This window comes from Orcinus orca, chromosome 6 (genome assembly GCF_937001465.1).
Source record: "Orcinus orca chromosome 6, mOrcOrc1.1, whole genome shotgun sequence".
NCBI lineage: Eukaryota > Metazoa > Chordata > Mammalia > Artiodactyla > Delphinidae > Orcinus > Orcinus orca.
Window position 1 is genome coordinate 38,840,268 of NC_064564.1, and position 25,612 is coordinate 38,865,879.

The 25,612-nt window shown below is 38.8% G+C and overlaps 1 protein-coding gene and 1 long non-coding RNA gene across 6 annotated transcripts in view; one reads left to right on the forward strand and one right to left on the reverse strand.

Annotated features, from left to right (window-relative positions):
- GKAP1 (G kinase anchoring protein 1) overlaps positions 1 to 25,612 on the forward strand; it is an 81,383-nt gene that overhangs the window by 41,595 nt on the left and 14,176 nt on the right. For 4 of the 5 annotated variants that reach the window (XM_049710794.1, XM_049710793.1, XM_049710791.1 and 1 more), the window contains one exon: positions 20,878 to 21,034. The exons of the other annotated variant lie outside the window; for it this stretch is intronic. In XM_049710794.1, the coding sequence (XP_049566751.1) occupies positions 20,878 to 21,034 (157 nt within the window). The remainder of the gene's footprint in view (positions 1 to 20,877; positions 21,035 to 25,612) is intronic. 5 annotated transcript variants of the gene reach the window in all.
- Positions 20,814 to 25,612, reverse strand: part of LOC117198590 (uncharacterized) — a 66,328-nt gene continuing 61,529 nt past the window's right edge. The window contains exon 3 of the long non-coding RNA XR_007477778.1: positions 20,814 to 20,952. This is a non-coding gene — a long non-coding RNA (uncharacterized LOC117198590). The remainder of the gene's footprint in view (positions 20,953 to 25,612) is intronic.

Below are 25,612 nucleotides of genomic sequence, written 5' to 3' on the forward strand. Positions count from 1 at the left end.
GCTCATGGGCCTAGCCGCTCCGCAGCATGTGGGATCTTCCTGGACCGGGTCACAAACCCGTGTCCCCTGTATCTGCAGGCGGACTCTCAACTACTGCGCCACCAGGGAAGCCTGATTCTTCTCTATTATTTTTCTGTTCTCTGCTTTATCTCTATCATTTCCTTCTTTCTGCTAGGTTTTTGTTTTTTTAATAAATCCTACAGCTTGGCTTGGGTTGTTATTCTTTTTAAATTTATTTATTTATTTATGGCTGTGTTGGGTCTTCGTTTCTGTGCGAGGGCTTTCTCTAGTTGCGGCAAGCGGGGGCCACTCTTCATCGCGGTGCACGGGCCTCTCACTATCACGGCCTCTCTTGTTGCGGAGCACAGGCTCCAGACGCGCAGGCTCAGCAGTTGTGGCTCACGGGCCTAGTTGCTCCGTGGCATGTGGGATCCTCCCAGACCAGGGCTTGAACCCGTGTCCCCTGCATTAGCAGGCAGATTCTCAACCACCGCACCACCAGGGAAGCCCCCTTCTGCTAGGTTTGAATTTAGTTTGTTCTTTTTCTAGTTCCTTAAGTTGTAAAGTTAAGTTCTTGATTTGAGATCTTTCTTGTTTTTTAAGGTAAGCATTTATAGCTATAAATTTTTCCTCTAGCACCATTTTCACTGTGTCCCGTAAGTTTTGGTATGTTGTGTTTTGGTTTTCACTTGTCTCTACGTGATTGTCCTTGTGATTTCTTCCTTGATCCTTTGGTTGGATAAAATTGTGTTGTTTAATTTCCACATTTTGTGAACTTTCCACTTTTCTCTGTGTTGTTGATTTCTAACTTCATCTGACTGTGGTCAGAAAAAATACTTTGTATGATATCTGTCTTTTAAAATCTGTGGAGACTTAATTTGTGGCCTAATGTGGGCTATCCTGGAAAATATGTGTGCACTTAGAATGAGTATACTGTTGTTGGTTAGAGTGTTCTGCATGTATCTGTCAGATCGAATTGGTTTATTGTGTTAAGTCCTCTATTTCCTTACCTATGTCTGGTTGTTCTGTTCATTATTGTGAGTGGTGTATTGAAATCCCAAACTGCTATTGGAGAACTGTCTATTTCTCCCTTCAAACCTGTCAGTTTTTGCTTAATATATTTTTAGGGTCTGTAGTTAGGTGTGTAAACGTTTATAATTATATTTTCTTGCTGTATTAAACCTTTTATTAATATATCCTGTCCTTCTTTATCTCTTGAAACTTTTTTTGATGTAAAGTCTGTTTTGTCTGATACTAGTATAGCCACTCTTGCTCTCTTTTGGTTATTATTTTCACATAGTGTAATTTTTCATCCCTCACTTTCAACCTGTTTGTGTCTTTGGATCTCAAGTGAGTCCCTTGGAGAGAGCATATACTTGGATCATGAATCTTTATACATTCTACCAATCTCTGTCTTTTGATTGGAGAGCTTATTCATTTTCATTTGATGTAATTACTGATAAGGAGGTACTTATTTTTTTTAACCTAAAATATTATGTTAGTTTCTCAGATTTAACATAGTGATTTGATATTTTTATGCATTGTGAAATGATCACTGCAATAAAACCAGTTACATCCATTATCACACAAAGTTGTTTTTACAGTATTTTAAAATTATTTATTTATTTATTTATTTATTTTTGGCTGCATTGGGTCTTCGTTGTTGTGCGTGGGCTTTCTCTAGTTGCAGCGAGTGGGGGCTACTCTTCATTGCGGTGTGTGGGCTTCTTGTTGCAGTGGCTTCTCTTGCGGAGCACAGGCTCTAGGCATGTGGGCTTCAGTAGTTGTGGCACGTGGGCTCAGTAGTTGTGGCTCGTGGGCTCTAGAGCGCAGGCTCAGAAATTGTGGGGCATGGGCTTAGTTGCTCTGTGGCATGTGGGATCTTCCTGGACCAGGGTTCGAACCCATGTCCCCTGCCTTGGGAGGCGGATTCTTAACCGCTGTGCCACCAGGGAAGTCCCCAGTTTTTACAGCATTATTATTATTATTATTTTTGGCGGTACGTGGGCCTCTTACTTTTGTGGCCTCTCCCGTTGTGGAGCACAGGCTCCGGATGCGCAGGCTCAGCGGCCATGGGTCACGGGCCTAGCTGCTTCGCAGCATATGGGATCTTCCTGGACCGGGGCACGAACCCGTGTCCCCTGCACCGGCAGGCGGACTCTCAATCACTGCGCCACCAGGGAAGCCCTTTACAGCATTATTGACTACATTCCCCATGTGTACATTACATCCCTGTGACTTATTTATCTTACAGTTAGAAGTTTGTACATCTTAATTCATTTAGCCTATTTCATCCGTCCCCCTCCCCTAATCTGGCAACTGCCACTTTGTTCTCTGTATCTATAAGTATGTTTGTTTTTTAGATTCCACTTATAAGTGAAATCATATGGTACTTGTTTTTCTCTGTCAGACTCATTTCACTTAGCATGATACAAGGAGGGACTTCTGTCATTGTGCTATTTATACGCCTTATAGTTTTTTTGTCTCTCATTTCCTGCATTACTGTTTTCTTTTGTGTTTAGTTGATTTTTTGTAGTGAAATATTTTAAATTCCTTTCCTGTTTCCTTTTGTGTATATTCTCTAGCTGTGTTCTTTGTGATTACTTGGGGATTACATTTAACATTCTAAAGTTATAACACTAATTTGAATTTATAGCAGCTTAACTTCAGTAACATCCAAAAATTATTCCTTTACACTGCTGTCCCCACCCCTTTCAGTTTCTTTTAATTGAAGTATAGTTGATTTACAATGTTTCAGGTGTATAGCAAACTGATTCAGTTATATGTGTATATACATACACACACATATATTTCAGATTCTTTTCCATTATAGATTATTACAAGATACTGAATATAGTTTCCTGTGCTATACAGTAGGTCCTTACTGTTTTTTCTGTTTTATGTGTAGTAGTGTGTATCTGTTAATCCCAAATCCCTAATTTATCCCTTTCCCCCTTTCCCCTTTGGTAGCCTTACGTTTGTTTTCTATGTGAGTCTATGTCTGTTTTGTAACTTCCTTTATATCATTTTTTTAAGATTCCACATATAAGTGATATCATTTGTCTTTCTCTGACTTACTTCACTTAGTATGATAATCTCTGGGTCCATCCATGTTGCTGCAAATGGCATTATCTCATTGTTCTTTTATGGCTGAGTAATTTTCCTGTGTATGTGTGTATGTGTGTTTCTTCTTTATCTATTCATCTGAAGATGGACATTTAGGTTGCTTCCATGTCTTGGCTATTGTAAATAGTACTGCTCTGAACATTGGGGTGCATGTATGTATTCAAACTAGAGTTTTCGTCTTTTCTGGATATATGCCTAGGAATGGGCTTGCTGGATCATATGATAACTCTATTTTTAGTTTTTTAAGGAACCTCCGTACTGTTCTCCATAGCGGCTGCACCAGTTTACATTCCCACCATCAGTGTAGGAGGATTCCCTTTTCCGCATACCCTCTCCAGCATTTATTTGTAGACTTTTTGATGATGGCCATTCTGAACAGCATGAGGTGACAACTTATTGTAGTTTTGACTTGCATTTCTCTAATAATTAGTGGTGTTCAGCATCTTTTCGTGTGCCTGTTGGCCATCTCTATGTCTTCTTTGGAGAAATGTTTATTTAGGTCTTCTGCCCATTTTTTGATTTTTTTAAAAATTGAGCTGTTTGTATATTTTGGAAATTAATACCTTTTTTGGTTACATCGTTTGCAAATATTTTTGCCCAGTCCATAGACTGTCTTTTTGTTTTGTTTATGGTTTCCTTTGCTGTGCAAAGCTTATAAGTTTAATTAGGTCCCACTTGTTTATTTTTGTTTTTATTTCCATTACTGTAAGACAGATCCAAAAAGATATTGTGTGATTTATGTCAGAGTGTTCTGCCTATGTTTTCCTCTAGGAGTTTTATAGTATCTGGTATCACATTTAGGTCTTTAATCATTTTGAGTTTATTTTTGTGTATTGTGTTAGAGAATGTTCTAATTTCATTCTTTTATATGTAGGTGTCCAGCTTTTCCAGCATGACTTATTGAAGAGACTGTCTTTTCTCCATTGTGTATTCTTGCCTTCTTTGTCATAGATTATTATTGTTATTATTTTTTTTTGCGGTATGCAGGCCTCTCACTGTTGTGGCCTCTCCCGTTGTGGAGCACAGGCTCCGGACGCGCAGACTCAGCAGTCATGGCTCACGGGCCCAGCCGCTCTGCGGCATGTGGGATCTTCCCGGACCGGGACACGAACTCGTATTCCCTGCATCGGCAGGTGGACTCTCAACCACTGCGCCACCAGGGAAGCCCTGTCATAGATTAACTGACCATAGCTGTGTGGGTTTATTTCTGGGCTTTCTATCCTGTTCCATTGATCTATATTTCTGTTTCTGTGCTAGTACTATACTGTTTTGGTTACAGTAGCTTTGTGATGTAGTTTGAAGTCAGGGAGCCTGATTCCTCCCCATCTCCATTTTTCTTTCTCAAGATTCCTTTAATTATCCTGGGTCTTTCGTGTTTCCATAAAAAGTAAAAAAAATTTTGTTCCAGTTCTGTGAAAAATGCCATTAGTAATTTGATAGGAATTGAATTGAATCTGTAGGTTGCCTTGGGTAGTATAGTTATTTTGACAGTATTGATTCTCCCAATCCAAAAACACAGTATATCTTTCCATTTGTTTGTGTCATCTCTGATTTCTTTTATCAGCATCTTATAGTTTGTGGATTACAGGTCTTTTGCCTCCATAAGTAGGTTTATTTCTAGGTATTTTATTCTTTTTGATAGTGGTAAATGAGATTGTTTCCTTAATTTCTGTTTCTCACCTCTTGTTGTTAGTGTGTAGAAATACAACAGATTTCTGCGTATTAATTTTGCATCCTGAAACTTTACTGAATTCATTGATGAGTTCTGGTAATATTTTGGTGGCATCTTTAGGATTTTCTATGTATAGTATCATATCATCTGCAAACAATGACAGTTTAACTTCTTCTTTTCCCATTTGGATAACTTTTATTTATTTTTTTCCTCTGTCGTGGCTAGCACTTCCAAAACTATGTTGAATAAAAGTGGCGAGAGTGGACATCTTTGTCTTGTTTCTGATCTTAGAGGAAAAGCTTTCAGCTTTTCACTGTTGAGTATGATATTAGCTGTGTGTTCATCATATATGACCTTTATTATGTTGAAGTGTGTTCCCATTGTGCCTGCTTTCTGGAGAGTTTTTAATCATAAATGGATGTTGAATTTTATCAGAAGCTTTTTCTGCATCTGTTGAGATGATCATATGGTTTTTAGTTTTCAAGTTGTTAATGTGGTTCATCAAACTGATTGATTTGTGGATATTGAAAAATCATTGCATCCCTGTGATAAATCCCACTTGATCATGGTGTACGACCCCTTAATGTGTTGTTGGATTCAGTTTACTGGTATTTTGTTGAGGATTTTTGTGTCTATATTCATTAGTGATATTGGTCTGTAATTTTCTTTTTTTGTGATATCTTTGTCTAATTTTGGTATTCAAGGTGATGGTGGGCTCATAGAGTGAGTTTGGAAGTGTTCCTTCCTCTGCAGTTTTTTGGAATAGTTTCAGAAGGATAGGTTTTAACTCTTCTCTAAATGTTTGATAGAGTTCGTCTGTGAAGCCATCTGGTCCTGGACTTTTTCTGTTGAGGGTTTTAAAATCTGTTTCCATTTCAGTACTTGTGATTGGTCTGTTCATATTTTCTATTTCTTCCTGTTTCAGTCTTGAAGATTGTATAACACCTTTCTAAGAATTTGTCCATTTCTTCTAGGGTATCCATTTTTATTGGCATATAGCTGCTCATAGTAGTCTGTCATGGTCCTTTCTATTTCTGTGGTGTCGGTTGTAACTTCTCCTTTTTCATTTCTGGTTTTATTGATTTGGGCCCTCTCCTTTTTTTGCTCACTGAGTCTAGCTAAAGTTTTATCAATTTCATTTATCTTTTCAAAGAAGCAGTTTTAGTTTTGTTGATGTTTTCTACTGTTTTTTCAGTCTCTGTTTCATTTATTTCTGCTCTGATTTTTATGATTTCTTTCCTTCTACTTACTACTTACTTTGGGCTTTGTTTGTTCTTCTTTCTGTAGTTGCTTTAGATGTAATGTTAGGTTGTTTATTTGAGATTTTTCTTGTTTCCTGAGATAAGCTTGTATAGCTATAAATTTCCCTCTTAGAACTGCTTTTGCTGCATCCCATAGGTTTTGGATCATGTGTTTTTGTGTGTGTGTGTGTGTGTGTGTGTTTTAATTTAATTAATTGATTTATTTAGGCTGTGTTGGGTATTCGTTGCTGTGCTCAGGCTTTCCCTAGTTGTGGAGAGCAGGGGCTGCTCTTTGTTGTGGTGCGTGGGCTTCTCATTGCAGTGGCTTCTCTTGTTGCGGAGCACAGGATCTAGGCACGCGGGCTTCAGTAGTTATGGCTCGCGGACTCTAGAGCACAGGGTCAGTAGTTCTGGCACACAGACTTAGTTGCTCCACAGCATGTAGGATCTTCCTGAACCGGGGCTTGAACCTGTGTCCCCTGCATTGGCAGGTGGATTCTTAACCACTGCACCACCAGGGAAGTCCCTGGATCGTTGTGTTTTTATTGTCATTTGTCTCTAGGTATTTTTTGATTTCCTGTGACTTCTTCTGTGATCCATTGGTTGTTTAGTATCATATTGTTTTGCCTCCAAGTGTTTGTGTTTTTTGCAGTTTTTTCTTATAGTTGATTTCTAATCTCATAGCGTTGTGGTCAGAAAACATGCTTGATGCTATTTCAATTTTCTTAAAGGCTTGCTTTGTGGCCCAGCATGCGATCTATCCTGGTGAATGTTCCATGTGCACTTGAAAAGAATGTGTCTTCTGCTGCCTTTGGATAGAATGCTCTATAAATATCAATTAAGTCCATTTGGCCTAAGGTATCATTTAAGGCCTATGTATCGTCATTGATTTTCTCTCTGGATGATCTGTTTATTGATGTAAGTGGGGTGTTAAAGTCCCCCACTATTATTGTGTTACTGTTAATTTTTTCTTTTATTCCTGTTAACATTTGCCTTGTATATTGAGGTGCTCCTATGTTGGATGCATATATTTATAATTGTTATATCTTCTTCTTGGATTGATCCCTTGATCATTATGTAGTGTCCTTCTTTGTCTCTTGTAACAGTCTTTATTTTATTTTATTTATTTTTTAACATGTTGATTGGAGTATAATTGCTTTACAATGTTGTATTAGTTTCTACTGTATAACAAAGTGAATCAGCTATCCATATACACATATCTCCATATCTCTTACCTTTTGCGTCTCCCTCCCACCCTCCCTATCCCACCCCTCTAGGTGGTCACAAAGTACCGAGCTGATCTCCCTGTGCTATGCAGCTGCTTCCCATTAGCTATCTGTTTTACTTTTGGTAGTGTATATATGTCAGTGCTACTCTCTCACTTCATCCCAGCTTACCCTTCCCCATCCCTGTGTCCTCAAGTCCATTCTCTACATCTGTTTCTTTATTCCTGTCCTGCCCCTAGGTTTATTAGAACCACTTTTCTTTTTAGATTCCATATATATGTGTTAGCTTATGGCATTCGCTTTTCTCTTTGTGACTTACTTCACTCTGTATGACAGACTCTAGGTCCATCCACCTCAGTACAAATACCTCAATTTCATTTCTTTTTATGGCTGAGTAATATTTCACTATATATGTGCCACATCTTCTTTAACCATTCTTCCGTCGATGGACACTTAGGTTGCTTCCATGTCCTGGCTATTGTAAATAGTGCTGCAGTGAACATTGTGGTACATGACTCTTTTTGAATTATGGTTTTCTCAGGGTGTATGCCCACTAGTGGGATGGTTGGGTCATATGGTAGTTCTATTTTTAGTTTTTTAAGGAACCTCCATACTGTTCTGCATAGTGGCTGTATTAATTTACATTCCCACCAACAGTGCAAGAGGGTTCCCTTTTCTCCACACCCTCTCCAGCATTTATTGTTTGTAGATATTTTGATGATGGCCATTCTGAGTGGTGTGAGGTGATACCACATTGTAGTTTTGATTTGCATTTCTCTAATGATTAGTGATGTTGAGCATCCTTTCGTGTGTTTGTTGGAAATCTATATATCTTCTTTGGAGAAATGTCTATTTAGGTCTTCCACACATTTTTGGATTGGGTTGCTTGTGTTTTTGATGTTGAACTGCATGAGCTGGAGTTGTATATTTTGGAGATATACAAGCAGCTTCGTCAGTTGCTTTGTTTGCAAATATTTTCTGCCATCCTGAGGGTTGTCTTTTCGTCTGTTTATCGTTTCCTTTACTGTGCAAAAGCTTTTAAGTTTCATTAGGTCCCATTTGTTTATTGTTGTTTTTATTTCCATTTCTCTAGCAGGTGGGTTAAAAAGGATCTTGCTGTGATTTATGTCATAGAGTGTTCTGCCTATGTTTTCCTCTAAGAGTTTTATAGTGTCTGGACTTACATTTAGGTCTTTAATCCATTTGGAGTTTATTTTTGTCTATGGTGTTAGGAAGTCTTCTAATTTCATTCTTTTACATGTAGCTGTCCAGTTTTCCCAGCACCACTTATTGAAGAGGCTGTCTTTTCTCCACTGTACATTCTTGCCGCCTTTATCAAAGATAAAGTGACCATATGTGCGTGAGTTTATCTCTGGGCTTTCTATCCTGTTCCATTGATCTATATTTCTGTTTTTGTGCCAGTACCATATTTTCTTGAGTACTGTAGCTTTGTAGTATAGTCTGAAGTCCGGGAGCCTGATTCTTCCAGCTCCATTTTTCTTTCTCAAGATTGCTTTGGCTATTCGGGGTCTTTTGTGTTTCCATACAAATTGTGAAATTTTTTGTTCTAGTTCTTTGAAAAATGCCATTGGTCGTTTGATAGGGATTACATTGAATCTGTAGATTGCTTTCAGTAGTAGAGTCATTTTCACAATGTTGATTCTTCCAATCCAAGAACATGGTCTATCTCTCCATCTGTTTCTGTCATCTTTAATTTCTGTCATCAGTGTCTTATAGTTTTCTGCATACAAGTCTTTTGTCTCCTTCAGTAGGTTTATTCCTAGGTGTTTTATTCTTTTTGTTGCAATGGTAAATGGGAATGTTTCCTTAATTTCTCTCTCAGATTTTTCATCATTAGTGTATAGGAATGCAAGAGATTTCTGTGCATTAATGTTAGATCCTGCTACTTCATTAAATTAATTGATTAGCTCTAGTAGTTTCCTGGTAGCATCTTTAGGATTCTCTATGTATAGTATCATGTCATCGGCAAACAGTGACAGTTTTACTTCTTCTTTTCTGATTTAGATTCCATTTATTTCTTTTTCTTCTCTGATTGCTGTGGTTAAAACTTCCAAAACTGTGTTGAGTAATAGTGGTGAGAGTGGGCAACCTTGTCTTCTTCTTGATCTTAGCAGAAAGGGTTTCAGTTTTTCACCATTGAGAACGATGTTGGCTGTGGGTTTGTCATATATGGCCTCTATTATGTTGAGGTAGGTTTCCTCTATGCCTACCTTCTGGAGAGTCTTTCTCATAAATGGGTGTTGAATTTTGTCGAAAACTTTTTCTGCATCTGTTGAGATTTTCATATGGTTTTTATACTTCAGTTTGTTAATATGGTGTATCACATTGATTGATTTGAGTATATTGAAGAATCCTTGCAGTCCTGGGATCCAGTCCCAGTTGATCATGGTGTATGATCCTTTTAGTGTGCTGTTGGATTCTGTTTGCTAGTATCTTGTTGAGGATTTTTGCATCTGTGTTCATCAGTGATATTGGCCTGTAGTTTTCTTTTTTTGTGACATCTTTGTCTGGTTTTAGTGTCAGGGTGATGGTGGCCTCGTAGAATGAGTTTGGGAGTGTTTCTCCCTCTGCTATATTCTGGAAGAGTTTGAGAAGGATAGGTGTTAGCTGTTCTCTAAATGTTTGGTAGAATTCACCTGTGAAGCCATCTAGTCCTGGGCTTTTGTTTGTTGGAAGAGTTTTAATCAGTTTCAATTTCAGTGCTTGTGATTGGTCTGTTCATATTATCTATTTTTTCTGGTTCAGTCTTGGAAGGTTGTGCTTTTCTAAGAATTTGTCCATTTCTTCCAGGTTGTCCATTTTATTGGCATAGAGTTGCTTGTAGTAATCTCATGATCCTTTGTATTTCTGCAGTGTCAGTTGTTACTTCTCCTTTTTCATTTCTAATTCTGTTGATTTGAGTCTCCTCCCTTTTTTTTCTTGATGATTCTGGGTAATAGTTTATCAATTTTGTTTATCTTCTCAAAGAACCAGCTTTTAGTTTTATTGATCTTTGCTATTGTTTCCTTCATTCCTTTTTCATTTATTTCTGATCTGATCTTTATGATTTCTTTCCTTCTGCTAACTTTGGGGTTTTTTTTTTTTCTTCTTTCTCTAATGCTTTAGGTGTAAGGTTAGGTTGTTTATTTGAGATTTTTCTTGTTTCTTGCAGTAGGATTGTAGTGCTATAAACTTCCCTCTTAGAACTGGTTTGCTGCATCCCATAGGTTTTGGGTCATTATGTTTTCATTGTCATTTGTTTCTAGGTATTTTTGGATTTCATCTTTGATTTGTTCAGTGATTTATTGGTTATTTAGTAGTCTATTGTTTAGCCTCCACGTGTTGGTATTTTTTACAGTGTTTTTCCTGTAATTGATATCTAGTCCCATAGCGTTGTGGTTGGAAAAGATTCTTGATAAGATTTCAATTTTCTTAAATTTACAAAGGCTTGATTTGTGACCGAAGATATAATCTATCCTGGAGAATGTTCCATGTGTGCTGGAGAAGTAAGTGTATTCTATTGTGTTTGGATGGAATGTCCTATAAATATCAATTGTCTTTCTTGTTTAATGTATCATTTAAAGCTTGTGTTTCCTTAATTATTTTCATTTTGGATGATTTGTCCATTGGTGATAGTGGGGTGTTAAAGTCCCCTACTATGATTGTGTTACTGTTGATTTCCCCTGTTATGGCTGTTAGCATTTGCCTTATGTATTGAGGTCCTCCTATGTTAGGTGAATAAATGTTTACAATTGTTATATCTTCTCTTGGATTGATCCCTTGGTCATTATGTGGTGTCCTTCTTTGTCTCTTGTAACAGTCTTTAAAGTCTGTTTTGTCTGATATATTGTTATTCCACCTTTCTTTTGATTTGCATTAGTATGGAGTACCTTTTTCCATTCCCTCACTTTCAGTCTGTATGTGTCTCGAGATCTGAAGTAGGTCTCTTATAGACAGCATATATATGAGTCTTGTTTTTGTATATATTCAGGAAGTCTATGTCTTTTGGTTGGAACATTTTATCCATTTACATTTAAGGTAATTATTAATATGTACTTATTGCCATTTTGTTAATTGTTTTGGATTTGTTTTTGTAGGTATTTTCCCCCTTTCTTCTTTTGTTCTCTTCTCTTGTGATTTGATGACTTTATATTTAGTATTGTATTTGTATTCCTTTTTCTTATTTGTGTGTATATTTGTTATAGATTTTTGGTTGGTGTTTACCGCAAGGTTTTTGTATAGCAGTGTATGTATATACGTGATTGTTTTAAGTAGCTTATTCCTTAATTTCAAATGCCTTTTAAATACCTTGCATTTGTATTCTCCCCTCATGATTACTGTTTTTTTATATCATATTTTATGTCTAATTGTTTTGTGCATTCCTTAACTGCTTATTGTGGATACAGATCATTTTACTACTTTTTTTCAAAAATAAATTTGTTTATTTATTATTTATTTTTGGCTGCGTTGGGTCTTTGTTGTTGCGTGCGGCTTTGTCTAGTTGTGTGAGCGGGGGCTACTCTTCTTTGTGGTGTGCAGGCTTCTCATTGCAGTGGCTTCTCTTGTTGCGGAGCTCGGACTCTAGGCGTGCGTGCTTCAGTAGTTGTGGCTCGCAGGCTCTAGAGCGCAGGCTCAGTAGTTGTGGCGCATAGGCTTAGTTGCTCTGTGGCATGTGGGATCTTCCTGGACCAGGGCTCAAACCTATGTCCCCTGCATTGGCAGGCGGATTCTTAACCACTGCGCCACCAGGGAAGCCCCATTTTACTACTTTTGTCTTTAAATCTCCCTACAAGCTTGGTGTGTGGATGATTTCTTACCTTTATCGTATGTTTGTCTTTACCAGTGAGCTTTTTCATTCTGTAATTTTCTTGTTTCTAGTTGTGGCCTTTTCATTTTTGCCTAGATAAGTTCCTTTAACGTTTGTTGTAAAGCTGGTTTGGTGGTACAGAATTCCTTCATTTTGTGTTTGTCTGTAAAGCCTTTGATTTCTCTGTCAAATCTGAATGAGAGCCTTGCTGGATAGAGTATTTTGGTTGTAGGTTTTTCCTTTTCATCACCTTAAATATATCATGCTACTCCCTTCTGTACTGCAGAGTTTCTGCTGAAAAATCAGCTGATAACCTTATGGGAGTTCACTTGTATGTTATTTTTTGCTTTTCCCTTGCTGCTGTTAGTATAGTCTCTTTATCTTTAATTTTTGTCATTTTAATTACAGTTTATCTTGGTGTATTCCTCTTTGGGTTAATCTTGTATGAGACTCTGTGCTTCCTGGACTTGGGTGACTGTTTACTTTTCAAGGGAGTTTTTTAGCTATTATCTCTTCAGATATTTTCTCGGGCCCTTTCTCTCTTCTTCTTCTGGGACCCCTGTAATGTGAATATTAGTGCTTTTGATGTTGTCCGGGAGGTCTCTTAAACTGTCTTCATTTCTTTTCATTCTTTTTTCTTTTTTACTGTTCAGTGGCAGTGATTTCACTGATCCATTCTTCTGAAGTATTTAGTTTACTATTGAGTCATTCTAGTGTATTTTTCATTTCAGTTATTGTATTCTTCATCTTTGTTTGGTTGTTCTTTATGGTTTTGTAGCTGTTTGTTAAAAACTTCCGACTTCTTGCTCTGTGCATCCATTCTCCTGCCGAGTTCTTGGATCTTCTTTATGATCCTTACTTTGAACTCTTTCTCGGGTAGATTACCTATCTCCAGTTCACTTAGTTCTTCTTCTGGGGTTTTATTTTGTTCCTTTGTCTGGAACATATTCCTCTGCTGCCTCATTTTGTCTATGTTGCTATTCATATCTCTGTGTATGTGATAGGTCAGCTCTGATTCCTGACCTAGGAGAAGTGGCCTTCTGTAGGAAGCATCCGGTGTGTCCCCACTGTGCACTCTCCTCTTGGCACCCAAGCTGTGTGCTCTGGGGCTTCCCACTAAGAGAGCTGTGTGGTCCTTCTTTTGCAGCAGGCTCACTATGTGAGCAGTCTGGTAGCCTTGATTGGCCCCTAGTCTGCTTAGTTGCTAGGCCCTGCCTCATGCAGATGCTGTTGGCTGCTGTTTAATAGGGCCTGGTCATAAAGTGGCTGGATTGGATGCAGAGTCCTAGGGAGCCCCGGGGCTAATACTGGCTTACTGGTGGGCAGAGTCAGGGTCCTGAAGAGTCTGTGGCTGTTGCCAGTGCACCGTTGCCAGATCCTGTGGTTAGTGCTGGAATACTAGCAGGCAGAGCTTGTCCTAGAGTCTGGCTGTAGGTCCCAGGGATCTCAGAGCTCGTTTCAGATTTTTGGGGGGAGGCAATTCCTGATACAGTTTTTGGGTCCACGGTGTCCCAGAGGGTGCTTTGGCCAGCTAGTGGGCAGGGTCAGGGCCTGGCTGGTCCCAGGGTTGGGTCTGGCCTGCATTGCAGGATCGTAGTTTTCTTACTTCTGGTGTCTGCCTGCAGTGGGTGAGGCTAATCTAGAGCTTGTGCAGGCTTGCTGGTGGGAGGGGCCGATGCCTGGCCACTGGTGAGTGGATCTGGGTCTCGGCCCTCTGGTGGGCAGGGCCATATCTAGGGGCATGTTTGGAGGCAGCTGTGGGCTCAGGAAGTCTTCAGGCAGCCTGTTTGTTGATGCCTGGGGCTGTGTCCCTGCCCAGTTAGTTGTTTGGCCTGAGGTGTCCTAGCACTGTAGCCTGCAGGCTCTTGGGTGGTGCCAGGTCTTGGAGCTGATGAGCCCAGATGTCAGCCCCCATGACAGCAGAGTTCACACAGCTGAATGTTCCCCAGTATGTCTGTCACCAGTGTCTGTGTCCCCAGGGTGAACCGCATCCACCCCCCACCTTTCCAGGAGACTCTCCAAGACCAGCAGGTAGATGTACCCCTGTCAAATTACTGCTTTTGCCCTGGGCCCCGGTGTGCATGAGATTTTGTGTGCAACCTTTAAGAGTAAAGTCTCTATCACCCCCAGTCCTGTGGGGCTCCTGTCGTTAAGCCCCACTGACCTTCAAAGCTGAATGCTCTGGGGGCTTGTCTTCACAGTGCTGGCCCCTTGGGCTGGGGGGCCTGACATGGGGCTCAGAATTCTCATTCCTGTGGGAGAACCTTTGCAGTATAGTTATTCTCCAGTTTTTGCATTGCCCACCTGGGGGTATGGGATTAGACTGTGTCACGAGTCCACCCCTCCCACCCATCTCATTATGTCTTTAGTTGTAGAAGATCTTTCTTGGTAGGTTCTAGTCTTCTTCATCAGTGGTTGTTCTGCAGATAGGTGTGAAGTTGGTGTGCTTGTGAGAGGAGGTGAGCTCTTGGTCTCTGTACTCTGCTGTCTTGACCACTCTTCCCTTTCAGTTGCTGATGTAACAAAATTACATCTTTATGCATTGCATGCCCCAAAACATAAACTGATAATTATTTTAAGTGCATTAGTCTTTCAAGTTATGTAGAAAACAAGATTTGGAGTTACAAATCAAAGTTATGTTAATGTTAGCATTTACACCAATAATTGTTTTTGTTCCTTTAAACATATTAGTCTCTTAAATCATGTAGAAAACAAAAAGTACAGTCACATGCCATTTTTACAATAATACTTGCTTTTTTTTTTTGTGGTACGCAGGCCTCTCACTGTTGTGGCCTCTCCCATTGCGGAGCACAGGCTCCGGACGCGCAGGCTCAGTGGCCATGGCTCACGGGCCCAGCCGCTCTGCGGCACGTGGGATCTTCCCAGACCGGGGCACGAACCTGTGTCCCCTGCATCAGCAGGTGGACTCCCAACCACTGCGCCACCAGGGAAGCCCAATACTTGCTTTTATAATTAGCCTTTATTGAGATGTTTACTTCCCCATGTGGCTTTGAGTTACTGTCTAATGTTCATTCTTTTTACCTTCCCAGCACTACCGTGAGTATTTCTTGCAGGGCAGGTCTAGTGGTCACAAACTCCCTCAGATTTTGTTTTTCTGGGAATGTCTTGATTTCTCACTCACTTTTGAAGGAGAGTTTTGCCACATATAACATTCTTGGTTGAAAGGTTTTTTTCTTTTAGTATTTTTAATATTTCAGCCCATTGTCTTCTGGCCTTCAAAGTTTCTGATGAGAAAACTGCTTATGACCTTATAGAGGGTCCCTTGTATATGATGCTTTTCTTCCTTTTGCTGCTTTTATGATTTTATTTTGTCATTGTCTTTTTTTTTTTTTAATTGGCTGTGTCAGGTCTTCGTTGCAGTGCGTAGGCTTCTCTCTAGTTGTGGCATGCAGGTTTTTTCTCTCTAGTTGTGGCGCATGGGCTCCAGAGCACGTTGGCTCTGTACTTGTGGTGTGCGGGCTCCAGAGCATGTGGACTCTGTATTTTGTGGCATGTGGACTCTCTCTAGTTGAGGTGCGTGGGCTTAGTAGCTGTGGCATGTGGGCTTAGTTGCCCTACAGCATGTGGTATCTTAGTTCCCCCAACCAGGGATTGAACCTGTGTCCCCTGCAGTGGAAGGGGGATTCTTTACCACTGGACCACTGGGGAAGCCCCTTGTCATTGTCTTTTGAAAATTTATTATAATGTGACTTGCTGTGGGTCTTTTTGAGTCCATCTTACTTGGAGTTCTTTAAGCTTCTTGGATGTTTATAGTCATGTCTTTCATCAGATTTGGGACGTTTGTGGGTTTTGTTTTTTGTTTTTTTTTGCGGTACGCGGGCCTCTCACTGCTGTGGCCTCTTCCGTTGCGGAGCACAGGCTCTGGACGTGCAGCCTCAGTGGCCATGGCTCACGGGCCCAGCCACTCCGCGGCATGTGGGATCTTCCTGGACCAGGGCACGAACCTGTGTCCCCTGCATTGGCAGGCGGACTCTCAACCACTGCGCCACCAGGGAAGCCCTGATTTGGGAAGTTTTTAGCCATTATTTCTTCAGATATTCTCTCTGCCCCTTTCTATCTCTTTTCTTCTTCTAAGACTCCCACAATTTGTATGTTGGCCTGCTTGATGGTGTCCCACAGGTCCCTTAGGCTCTGTTTGCTTTTCTTCAATCTTTTTTCTTTCTGTTCTTCAGCCTAGATAATTTCTGTTGTCCTGTCTTTAAGTTTACTGATTCTTTCTTCTGCCTGCTCAACTCTGCCTTTCAGTCACTCTAGTGAATGTGTTGTTTCAGTTATTGTACTTTTTAGCTCCAGAATTTCCTTTTGGCATCCCTTTAAGTTTCTTTTTTTAATCCCTAATTACATTTCCATTTTGTCCACACATTGTTTTCTTGATTTTCTCCACATCTTCCTTTAAATCTTTGAGCGTCTTTAAGACAGTTGAGTTGTTTTAAAGTCTTTGTCTAATACAACTGCCATAAATAAGTATTTTTCAGGAACAGTTTCTGTTGATTTCTTTTTACTTTCAATGGGTTATACTTTCTTGTTTCTTTGTATGCCTTGTGATTTTTTGTTGAATATGAGACATTTGAGTCTAGTAATATGGTAACTCTGGAAATCAGATTCTCCTCCTTCCTCAGGGATTGGTGTTTTTTATTACTGTTTTGGGTTTTTTTTTTGATTGTTGTAAACTTAATCTCTTAGGTCTTTTCATAGCCTTTCCTTGGGCATTCATAGTCACTTTCTAATTTTCCCCTTACAGGCAGTTGTTTTTGAATGGCCTATTTTTTTTTTAATAAGCTGGTCTTTATTGTATTTTTTCAAACATTAATATATATTTTTAATTTGTTATTTATTTTATTTTTGGCTGCGTTGGGTCTTTGTTGCCACGTGCAGGCTTTTTCTAGTTGTGGCAAGCGGGGGGCTACTCTTTGTTGAGATGTACAGGTTTCTCACTGCAGTGGCTTCTCTTGTTGCGGAGCATGGGCTCTAGATGTGCGGGCTTCAGTAGTTGTGGCCTGCAGACTTGGTAGTTGTGGCTCACAGGCTCTAGAGTGCAGGCTCAGTAGTTGTGGCTTACAGGCTTAGTTGCTCTGTGGCATGTGGGATCTTCCCAGACCAGGGCTCAAACCTGTGTCTCCTGCATTGGCAGGCGGATTCTTAACCACTGTGCTACCAGGGAAGCCCATGAATGGCCTCTTGTTTAAAGTCTGGCTCTCAAAAGTGGAAAAGCAAAATATGAGGGGGGAGGGGGAGAGCACTAGCTCTTTAAATCCACTGGAAGTCACTTCAGCTAGATGGGGAGGGGCTTGCAACAATGAGGGGAGGTGCAGCAAAAACGGCTGCCTGCCTCTTTGTGTCTTGGTCTGCACCTCTGTAATCAGAAGCGGCAATTAGTGACCAGAACACAGATCCCCATTATTTGGAGGAGAGCCTCCTTGCTGCCCACCCTGGCTCCCATAAACTGTGTACAAGCTGCTCCAGGAACATGTACACAGCTGCCTGCCACATCACTGAGGGTGGTGGATGGGTAGTTGCTACTGTGCTAAGAGCTGAAATTGACCAAAATTTACTGCAGTTTACCATCCAAGAGTTTCCCTGGAAGTTGCAAGCCTTCAACAGACTTCAGAGTTCCAAAATAGTTGTTCCCAAATCAGACAGATTCTGCCAATGCAGTTATTGTCTGTGTGAGGACACAGGTTCCTGGTGCTTGCTACTCTGCCATCTTCACAGAATCTTCTCCATGATCTAATTTTGAGTTAATTTTTGTGTGTAGTGTGAAGAAAGAGTTCAGATACACTTTTGGCATGTTTATATCCATTCTCCCAGCACCATTTGTTGAAAACAATATTGTTTCTTTAATGAAGTAACTTGACACCTTCATAAAAATTAAATTGACCATAAATGTGAAGGCTTATGTCCAGTCTCCTAATTATGTTCCAGTGATCTATAAGGCTATACTTACACAAACACTGTACTGTCTTTTTCATTACATTCTTGGCACATAATAGGTGCTCAGAATTTGTTAAATTGAAATTGAATTGGCTAGACTTATTAAAGAATCTGTGTTCTTAACACTTGGTGCATTTTTGTCTTTTTTCTGTTGAGGTGTGTGTTGGGGGAGGGGGGCGTTGTTGGTTCATTTTTGTTTCATTTCTCTGTAGTTTCCTGTCAAGGTATCTTTTGAAAACTTCTATCCTTAGGCTGAAAAGAAATTTTATGCCTCACTAAAGAAAAAATATCAAGGACAGAGTACCCTTTGGGATAGGCATGCTGGTAATGGTAGCAGCTATCAAAAAACAGAGGACATTAGTTGGAACTGCACTATTTAAAGTAGTGAAATCCAGAGGCTGATTAGTTGCCATCATCATGCTATACCTTCCATAGAAGCTCAGCAGTGTTTTAAGCATTGTTGTATTCATTGCTTTAAAATGAAGTCTTACCAGAATATACTGGAAGTATTTTATGAAGCAGTGGACTTTGAGTTATAGCTGTACCACTTGGCAGTAGAATCACTCATGAGCAAGTTATTTAACTTTCCTATGACTATGATTACTTTGTGGGGAAAATATTCTTGCTCTATCAGTTTCTTACAGTGTTAATGAGATTCAGCTAAAGGGATGTTTCTGTAAGTGCTTTGCAAAATATAAAGTGCTCTACAAACATTTAAAATATTATTTGTATATTAAGCACTGATACACACTTTTTTTTTCTTTCAAACACTTTCTAAGATAAGGTGAAAGGAAAAGGATGAACAGTCATTGAACTGTTGGGTCATTTGCTGACAAATACAGTTGAAATGGGTAAAATCGGGAATATTAAAACTCAAGAATGTGGGACATAGGAAAAGCTATGAGAGTGAGAGGAACATTTTCTTCAGTCTCTGTCTTGTGACAGGAAGTTGGAAAGGAAATGATACTTTTCTTGGAGAACATATAAACTCTCTAACTTTACATAATTGAGTAGATTGTGATAGTCTTATCTCCTTATCATTTGTGTGTAGAATTTATGTAAAAATTGCTTTTAAATATACTGTAAAAGTTTGAGCAATACAAGGCTAGAGTAGTTAAGGCAGTGTGGTATGGCATAAGGGTAGACATATGGGTTGAAAGAATAAAATTAAGAGTCCAGAAAGAAGCCTTTTTATTTATGTTCAGTTGATTTTGGACAAGGGTGCCAAGACAATTCAATGGGAAAATAATAATCTGGATAGCCACATGCAAATGAATGAATTTGGACCCCTTCTCACACCATATGCAAAAAATAACTCAAAATGGATTATAAACTTAAATGTAAGAACTAAAACTATAAAGCTCTTAGAAGAAAATATAGGAGTAAATCTTGATGACCCTGAGTTAGGCAGTGATTTCTTGGATAAATTGGACTTTGTCAAGATTAAAACTTTTGTGATACTAAGGATACTGTCAAGAATGTGAAAAGACAACCCACAGAATGGGAGAAAATATTTGCAAATCATGTATTTGATAAGAGACTTGTTTCTAGAATTTATAAAGAACTCCTAAACTCAAAAATAAAAAGTAACCTAATTAAAAATTGGGCAAAGTGGACTTCTCTGGCGGTCCAGTGGTTAAGACTCCATGCTTCCAATGCAGGGGGTACAGGTTCGATCCGTGGTTGGGGAACTAAGATTGCATGTGCTGTGTGGTGCAGCCCCAAAAAATTTTTTTAGTAATAAATTCACATGTAGTTTAAAAAACAAAAAAATAACAAAAAAATTGGGCAAGCTATCTGAATAAACGTTTTTTCACAAAGATATACAAATGTCCAATAAGCACATGAAAAGATGCTTAGCACCATTAGCCATCAGGTAAATGCAATTCAAAACCACAATGAATCTCTTTCACACCCACTAGGGTGTTTATAATTTGAAAAGATGTATAATAACAACTGTTGGTGAGAATGTGGAGAAATTAGAAGCCTCATACACTGAATATATTAACAAGTTGTAAAATAGTATGGTCACTTTGGAAAACTATTTGGCAATTTTTCAAAAGGTTACACATAGAGTTACCATATGTCCCAGCAATTCTACTTCCAGGTATATACCCAAGAGAACTGAAAACATGTCCACACAAAAACTTGTTGCATGAATGTTTACTGGAGCATTATTCATAATAACCAAAAGGTAGAAACAGCTCAAATGTCCATCAACTGATGAATTGAGAAATAAAATATGGTGTATCCATCAGTGGGATATTATTTGGCAATAAGGAATGAAGTGCTGATAGGTGCTATAATATGGATGAATCTTGAAAACATTTTGCAAAGTGAAAGAAGCCAGTCACAAAAGACCTTATACGGTATGATTCCATTTATATCAGATGTCCAGAATAGCCAAATCTATACAGACAGAAAGTAATTAGTGTTGCCTAGGGAACAGCTGAGGGGAGGGATTAGGAGGGAATGGGAAATGATGCTAATAAGTTCTGGGTTTCTTTTTGGGCTTGATGTAACTTTATAAATGGGTTATGGTTGTACAACTCTGTGAATATATTAAAAACCATTTAAATGTGCAAATTAAATGGGTAAATTGTATGGTACATGGATAAAAAATAATTTAAAAATCAAGCAATACCCAACTCAAAAAATATGAAGTAAAGAAAAGGACATTTGCAAATGTATCTCTACTGGTTATCTTCTGGAGATAGAGAAGAATCAGATGGTTGATTGTCTCTATGTTATTTTTTTTTCATTCTCTATCCTTCTAGCGGCTGACCAGGTTTATTAAATGCATGCATGCACTTTTGTGTTGATTGATAGTAAGTCTTAATTCATTTTTGACAGGAATTGAGTTCTTCTCAGACTTTATCACATGATGGAGGATTCTTCAATAGACTGGAAGATGATGTTCATAAAATTCTTATTAGAGAAAAAAGAAGAGAACAGCTTACAGAATATAATGGAACAGATAATTGCACAGCTCATGAACACAACCAGGCATGTAAAATAGAAAATTCTCTTAAAATCACAGTGAAATTATTTTTCTTTTTTAAAAAACCTAAGCAGTGGAACCCAATTATGATTGTATAAAGTTACAGTTTTAGGATATTATCTTAGTCATTATTACACATAGATACTTATATTAAAAAGTATGAAGACTTCTTTAGTTGATGAATATTTATTGAGCATGTGCTATAATGCTAGGTATTGTTAGGCACCAGTGTAGGGGAGTGGGAATATCAAGATGGATAAGACCATCCATGCCTTAGACAGAGTAGTGGGGATAGGAGGAGGGAGACTGGAAAAATATCATTCAGCATGATGAAGGCTTTAAGAGAGATATGAACAATAAAAAAGAGGTTTTTGAATAGAAAAGGTAATAGATCACTCCTTGGGTGAATTGGTAAAGGTATATAAATAAGTGACATTTGGGATGGATTTTGAATGGTGAATAACTGTATAAACTGAGAAATGGAGAAAACCTAAGGGAGCTGCAAGAGCAATGGCCCAGAGCTATGAAAAGCCTTAGACTTAATATTCAGGAAACTGAAAAATTCTGCATCTAAGAAGTATAGACTTAAGTGAGTGTGGGATAACATGACTAGAGAAATAGATTGGATTTAGATTATAAAGGTCTTTTTATGTGAAACTAAGAAGTTAGAATTTTATCCTGCAGACCAGGGGTTGCAAACTATGGCTGGTCAGCAGTCTGTTTTGTTTTGTTTTGTTTTTTTTAGCAGTCTGTTTTTGTAAGGCTCACAAGCTAAGAATGGTATTCACATTTTAAAATATTGTTTGGAGAAATATAGAAAGAAAGAAAAGATATTATCCTATAGAGACCTCTAAGTCTGCATTTATTGTTCTCACCACAACCACCAGTCTTCTCTTTTACTTCCTCTTAAACTGTGAATCTGTTCTTTACCTTATATTGACCTCCAATACTTACTGGTCAGTCATTCAACAAATTAAACACTGCTGTGTTGTGTTATATAGGACACAAAAGAAGCCAGACTCTTAAGAACTTGTCACTCCAATGCAGCAATAATATTGCTTTATAAAAACACTATACCACATGAAAATCTATTTTCAACTTAGTACGGGAAATCCTTGCCTGCCCTGAGGTACTTGTGAGCTTCTTCCTTTCCGGCATTGAATTAAATTTTGTGTTTTCCTGTCTTGTCTTGACTGTCAAATTTTATGTACAGTGCAAGCAACTGTGTTAACATTTATAGTTAGCATATTTGTTTCCTCTTTTTACATTGATTATGATTTTCCCCGTTGTGGTTTGTATCTTCTTATTTTTCTGAGTCATCTCAGATCATTGTTGGATAGTAAGAATGATATTAATATACTTGAGCAAATAATTAGATGTTTCAGATCTTTTGTAGGGCAAAGTTGGGTACACATAAGTTTAATTAAATTATTAAGTAATGTTAATGATATTTTAAAACCAAAGTGACAGTGCAGTATAGTAGAAAGAGAACAGTCTTTGAAATCAAACCTAATAACACAAAATATAGCACTGCAGCTTATCAGCTGTGTTACATTGGAATGAAATTACCTGCCTTTCAGGCACTGTTATTATGAAAATTAGCGATTATGATGTAAAATGTTTAGCAGAGCATGTTGTACACAGCATGCACTTGATAATTGTTTTTGTACAAGGTGGAAAGTGGTAGATCCAAAAAAGGTAATTCATAGGAATGGAGATGAGAGATGGCTTTCTTAGGAGAAAATAGCTTTTGGTTTTTGTGGGCTTTTTAAAATTATTTATTTATTTATTTGGCTGTGCCAGGTCTTAGTTGTGATGTGTGGGATCTTAGTTGCAGCATGTGAGATCTTTAGTTGCAGCATGCAGGCTCTTTTAGTTGTGGCATGTAGACTCTTAGTTGCAGCATGCAGGATCTATTTCCCTGACCAGGGGTCAAACCTGGGACCCCTGCACTGGAAGAGTGGAATCTTAACCACTGGACCACCAGGGAAGTCGGAAAATAGCTTTTGAATTGGAATTTAAGGGACAGTAGAATTTGAACATGAAGAAGTGAGGGAGAAGAAACTGGAATGTCAGAGTAAAAGAATGGAGGCAGTGAAGAATAAACCAGTTTAATTAAGACAAAATTCAAAGAGGAGCATAGTATAAATTTGGCATAGTGGGTTTGGAGGGATTGTGGAGGACTTAAAAGCCTGATTTATGATTTAGTCAGGAGATAATAAAGAGTTTTTGAGCAGAGGACAAAGTTCTATATGGTAATACTAATTTCACTGCAGTGCCTAGGAAAAACGGAAGGAAGGTGAAGACTAGTGATAGGAATTGGACAATATGCCATATGGTAAGGATGTAGAACAACAGTAACAAATTACTAGTGGTAATGTAATTTGGTATGACCATTTTGGAGAACAATTTGGCATTAACTTTTAAAGTTGAAGATGATGGGGAGACTGTTTTAGAAATTCTACGTTAGATTAAACCCTGAAGACATCTTCAACAAGAATGATTCAAACTCAGTTGTTTGTGACAACAAAATCAGTAGGAGAAATGAATGAGCTACAGCAATACATAGCAACATGGATGAATATCAAAAACATAATCTTTAATGAAAAAAGCAAGTCACCAGGGCTTCCCTGGTGGCGCAGTGGTTGAGAGTCCGCCTGCTGATGCAGGGGACACGGGTTCATGCCCTGGTCCGGGAAGATCCCACATGCCATGCAGCGGCTAGGCCAGTGAGCCATGGCCGCTGAGCCTGCGCGTCCGGAGCCTATGCTCCGCAACGGGAGAGGCCACAACAATGAGAGGCCTGCATACCGCAAAAAAAAAAAAAAAATAGTAATTGCATCAAAGCATGTAAACATCTGTGTTGCTCTTGATGTGTTACCAACATTGTCTTCTAGCAGCAGGATATGAGTTTACTAACTTTTCCACAGCTTCACTGGCATTCCCTCTAATGGCCTTCGGGGCTCTGTTTTATCAATTGTCTTTGTGGCATATTTCACTCTTGTTCTGTGGATACCTTATACTCACTATGTCCAAACTCGAGGTCATCATTTACGCTCCAAACCAAGCGTTTGGCTTGACTTCCTCATTTCTGTTTTTGGTTTTATCATTTTATCCAGATATTCAGACTCTGAACCTCCTGTTTCACTTTTCTGTTTTTCAAAGTTTGGGAGTTTTTAATCTTTGAAATAGTTCTCAGATCTATCTTCTCTTCCATTCTTATTAACATTTCTCTAGTTTAGGCTCTCATTATCTTTTTTTTTTTGGCTCTCATTATCTTTTACTGGTATTATTTCAGTAACCTAATAAGTCTTTCTGCATCCTGCCTTCTAATTCTAGGTAATTTATCTTATACATTGCTAACAGATGACTTTTTTTTTTTTTAACATCTTTATTGGGGTATAATTGCTTTACAATGGTGTGTTAGTTTCTGCTTCATAACAAAGTGAATCAGTCATACATAAACATATGTTCCCATATGTCTTCCCTCTTGCGTCTCCCTCCCTCCCACCCTCCCCATCCCACCCCTCCAGGCTGTCACAAAGCACCGAGCCAATATCCCTGTGCCATGCGGCTGCTTCCCACCAGCCATCCACCTTACTACATTTGTTAGTGTGTATATGCCCATGACTCTCTCTCGCCCTGTCATAGCTCACCCTTCCCCCTAACAGATGACTTTTTAAAAAAATTTTTTGGCCGCACCACACGGCATGTGGGATCTTAGTTCCCTGACCAGGGATCGAACCCGTGCCCCCTGCACTGGAAGCGTGGAGTCTTAACCACTGGACCGCCAGGGAAGTCTGAACAGATGACTTTTTGAAAAGCAAGACTTCCATCCTGCCACACCATGTCCCTAAGCTTCAGTGTCTGTTGAATCAAGTGCAGATGTCCTCGACCTGACATTTAAAGCCCTCAAGCTTTTCAAACTGAGAGTCCCAACCCACTTAACCAGTCCTGAAATCAATTTAGTAGATTGCTACCAGCACTAACCAAAAAAAAAAGTTGTCAGCATATATGACATCTGTTCGTATTTTATGAAATTTGTTTCTGTGTGTATATATATATATAACATACAAATACATACACTGACATGTATGTGCATTCTGGGTCACGATATAAAACATTCCTTAACATGGGTCGCTGTCCAGTAAGTTTGAAAGCATTGTTCTACAGTGTAGCTTCGGCCTAAGTAACTTCAGCTGTACTCTTTCCAGTTTTTTCTTCTAGCTAGAGCAGAGCACTCCTTTCACAGCGCTGGATCCTTCCCAGCTTTGCTCAAGGTTCATTTCACATGCCGTCTCCTCCCTGAAGCTCTCTCATTGCCCTATCCCAATCCCAAACACAGAAAATCTGAATATGATCTTTCCTTCTTTTTCTATACCTCATAGCATTTTGTTTTTCTTATGGCACATTTCACACAGCACATTTTTATTTGTTATTATTTTTAATAGATTACAAATCCCTTGTGGACATAGACTTATAGACCCTTTTATCTTCATTTTAGTATAATGTCTTCTACTTAGAAGATAAGTTTAAAATTTATTTAATGAAATATAGGACTTCATAAAAATGAGTATACATTAAAAC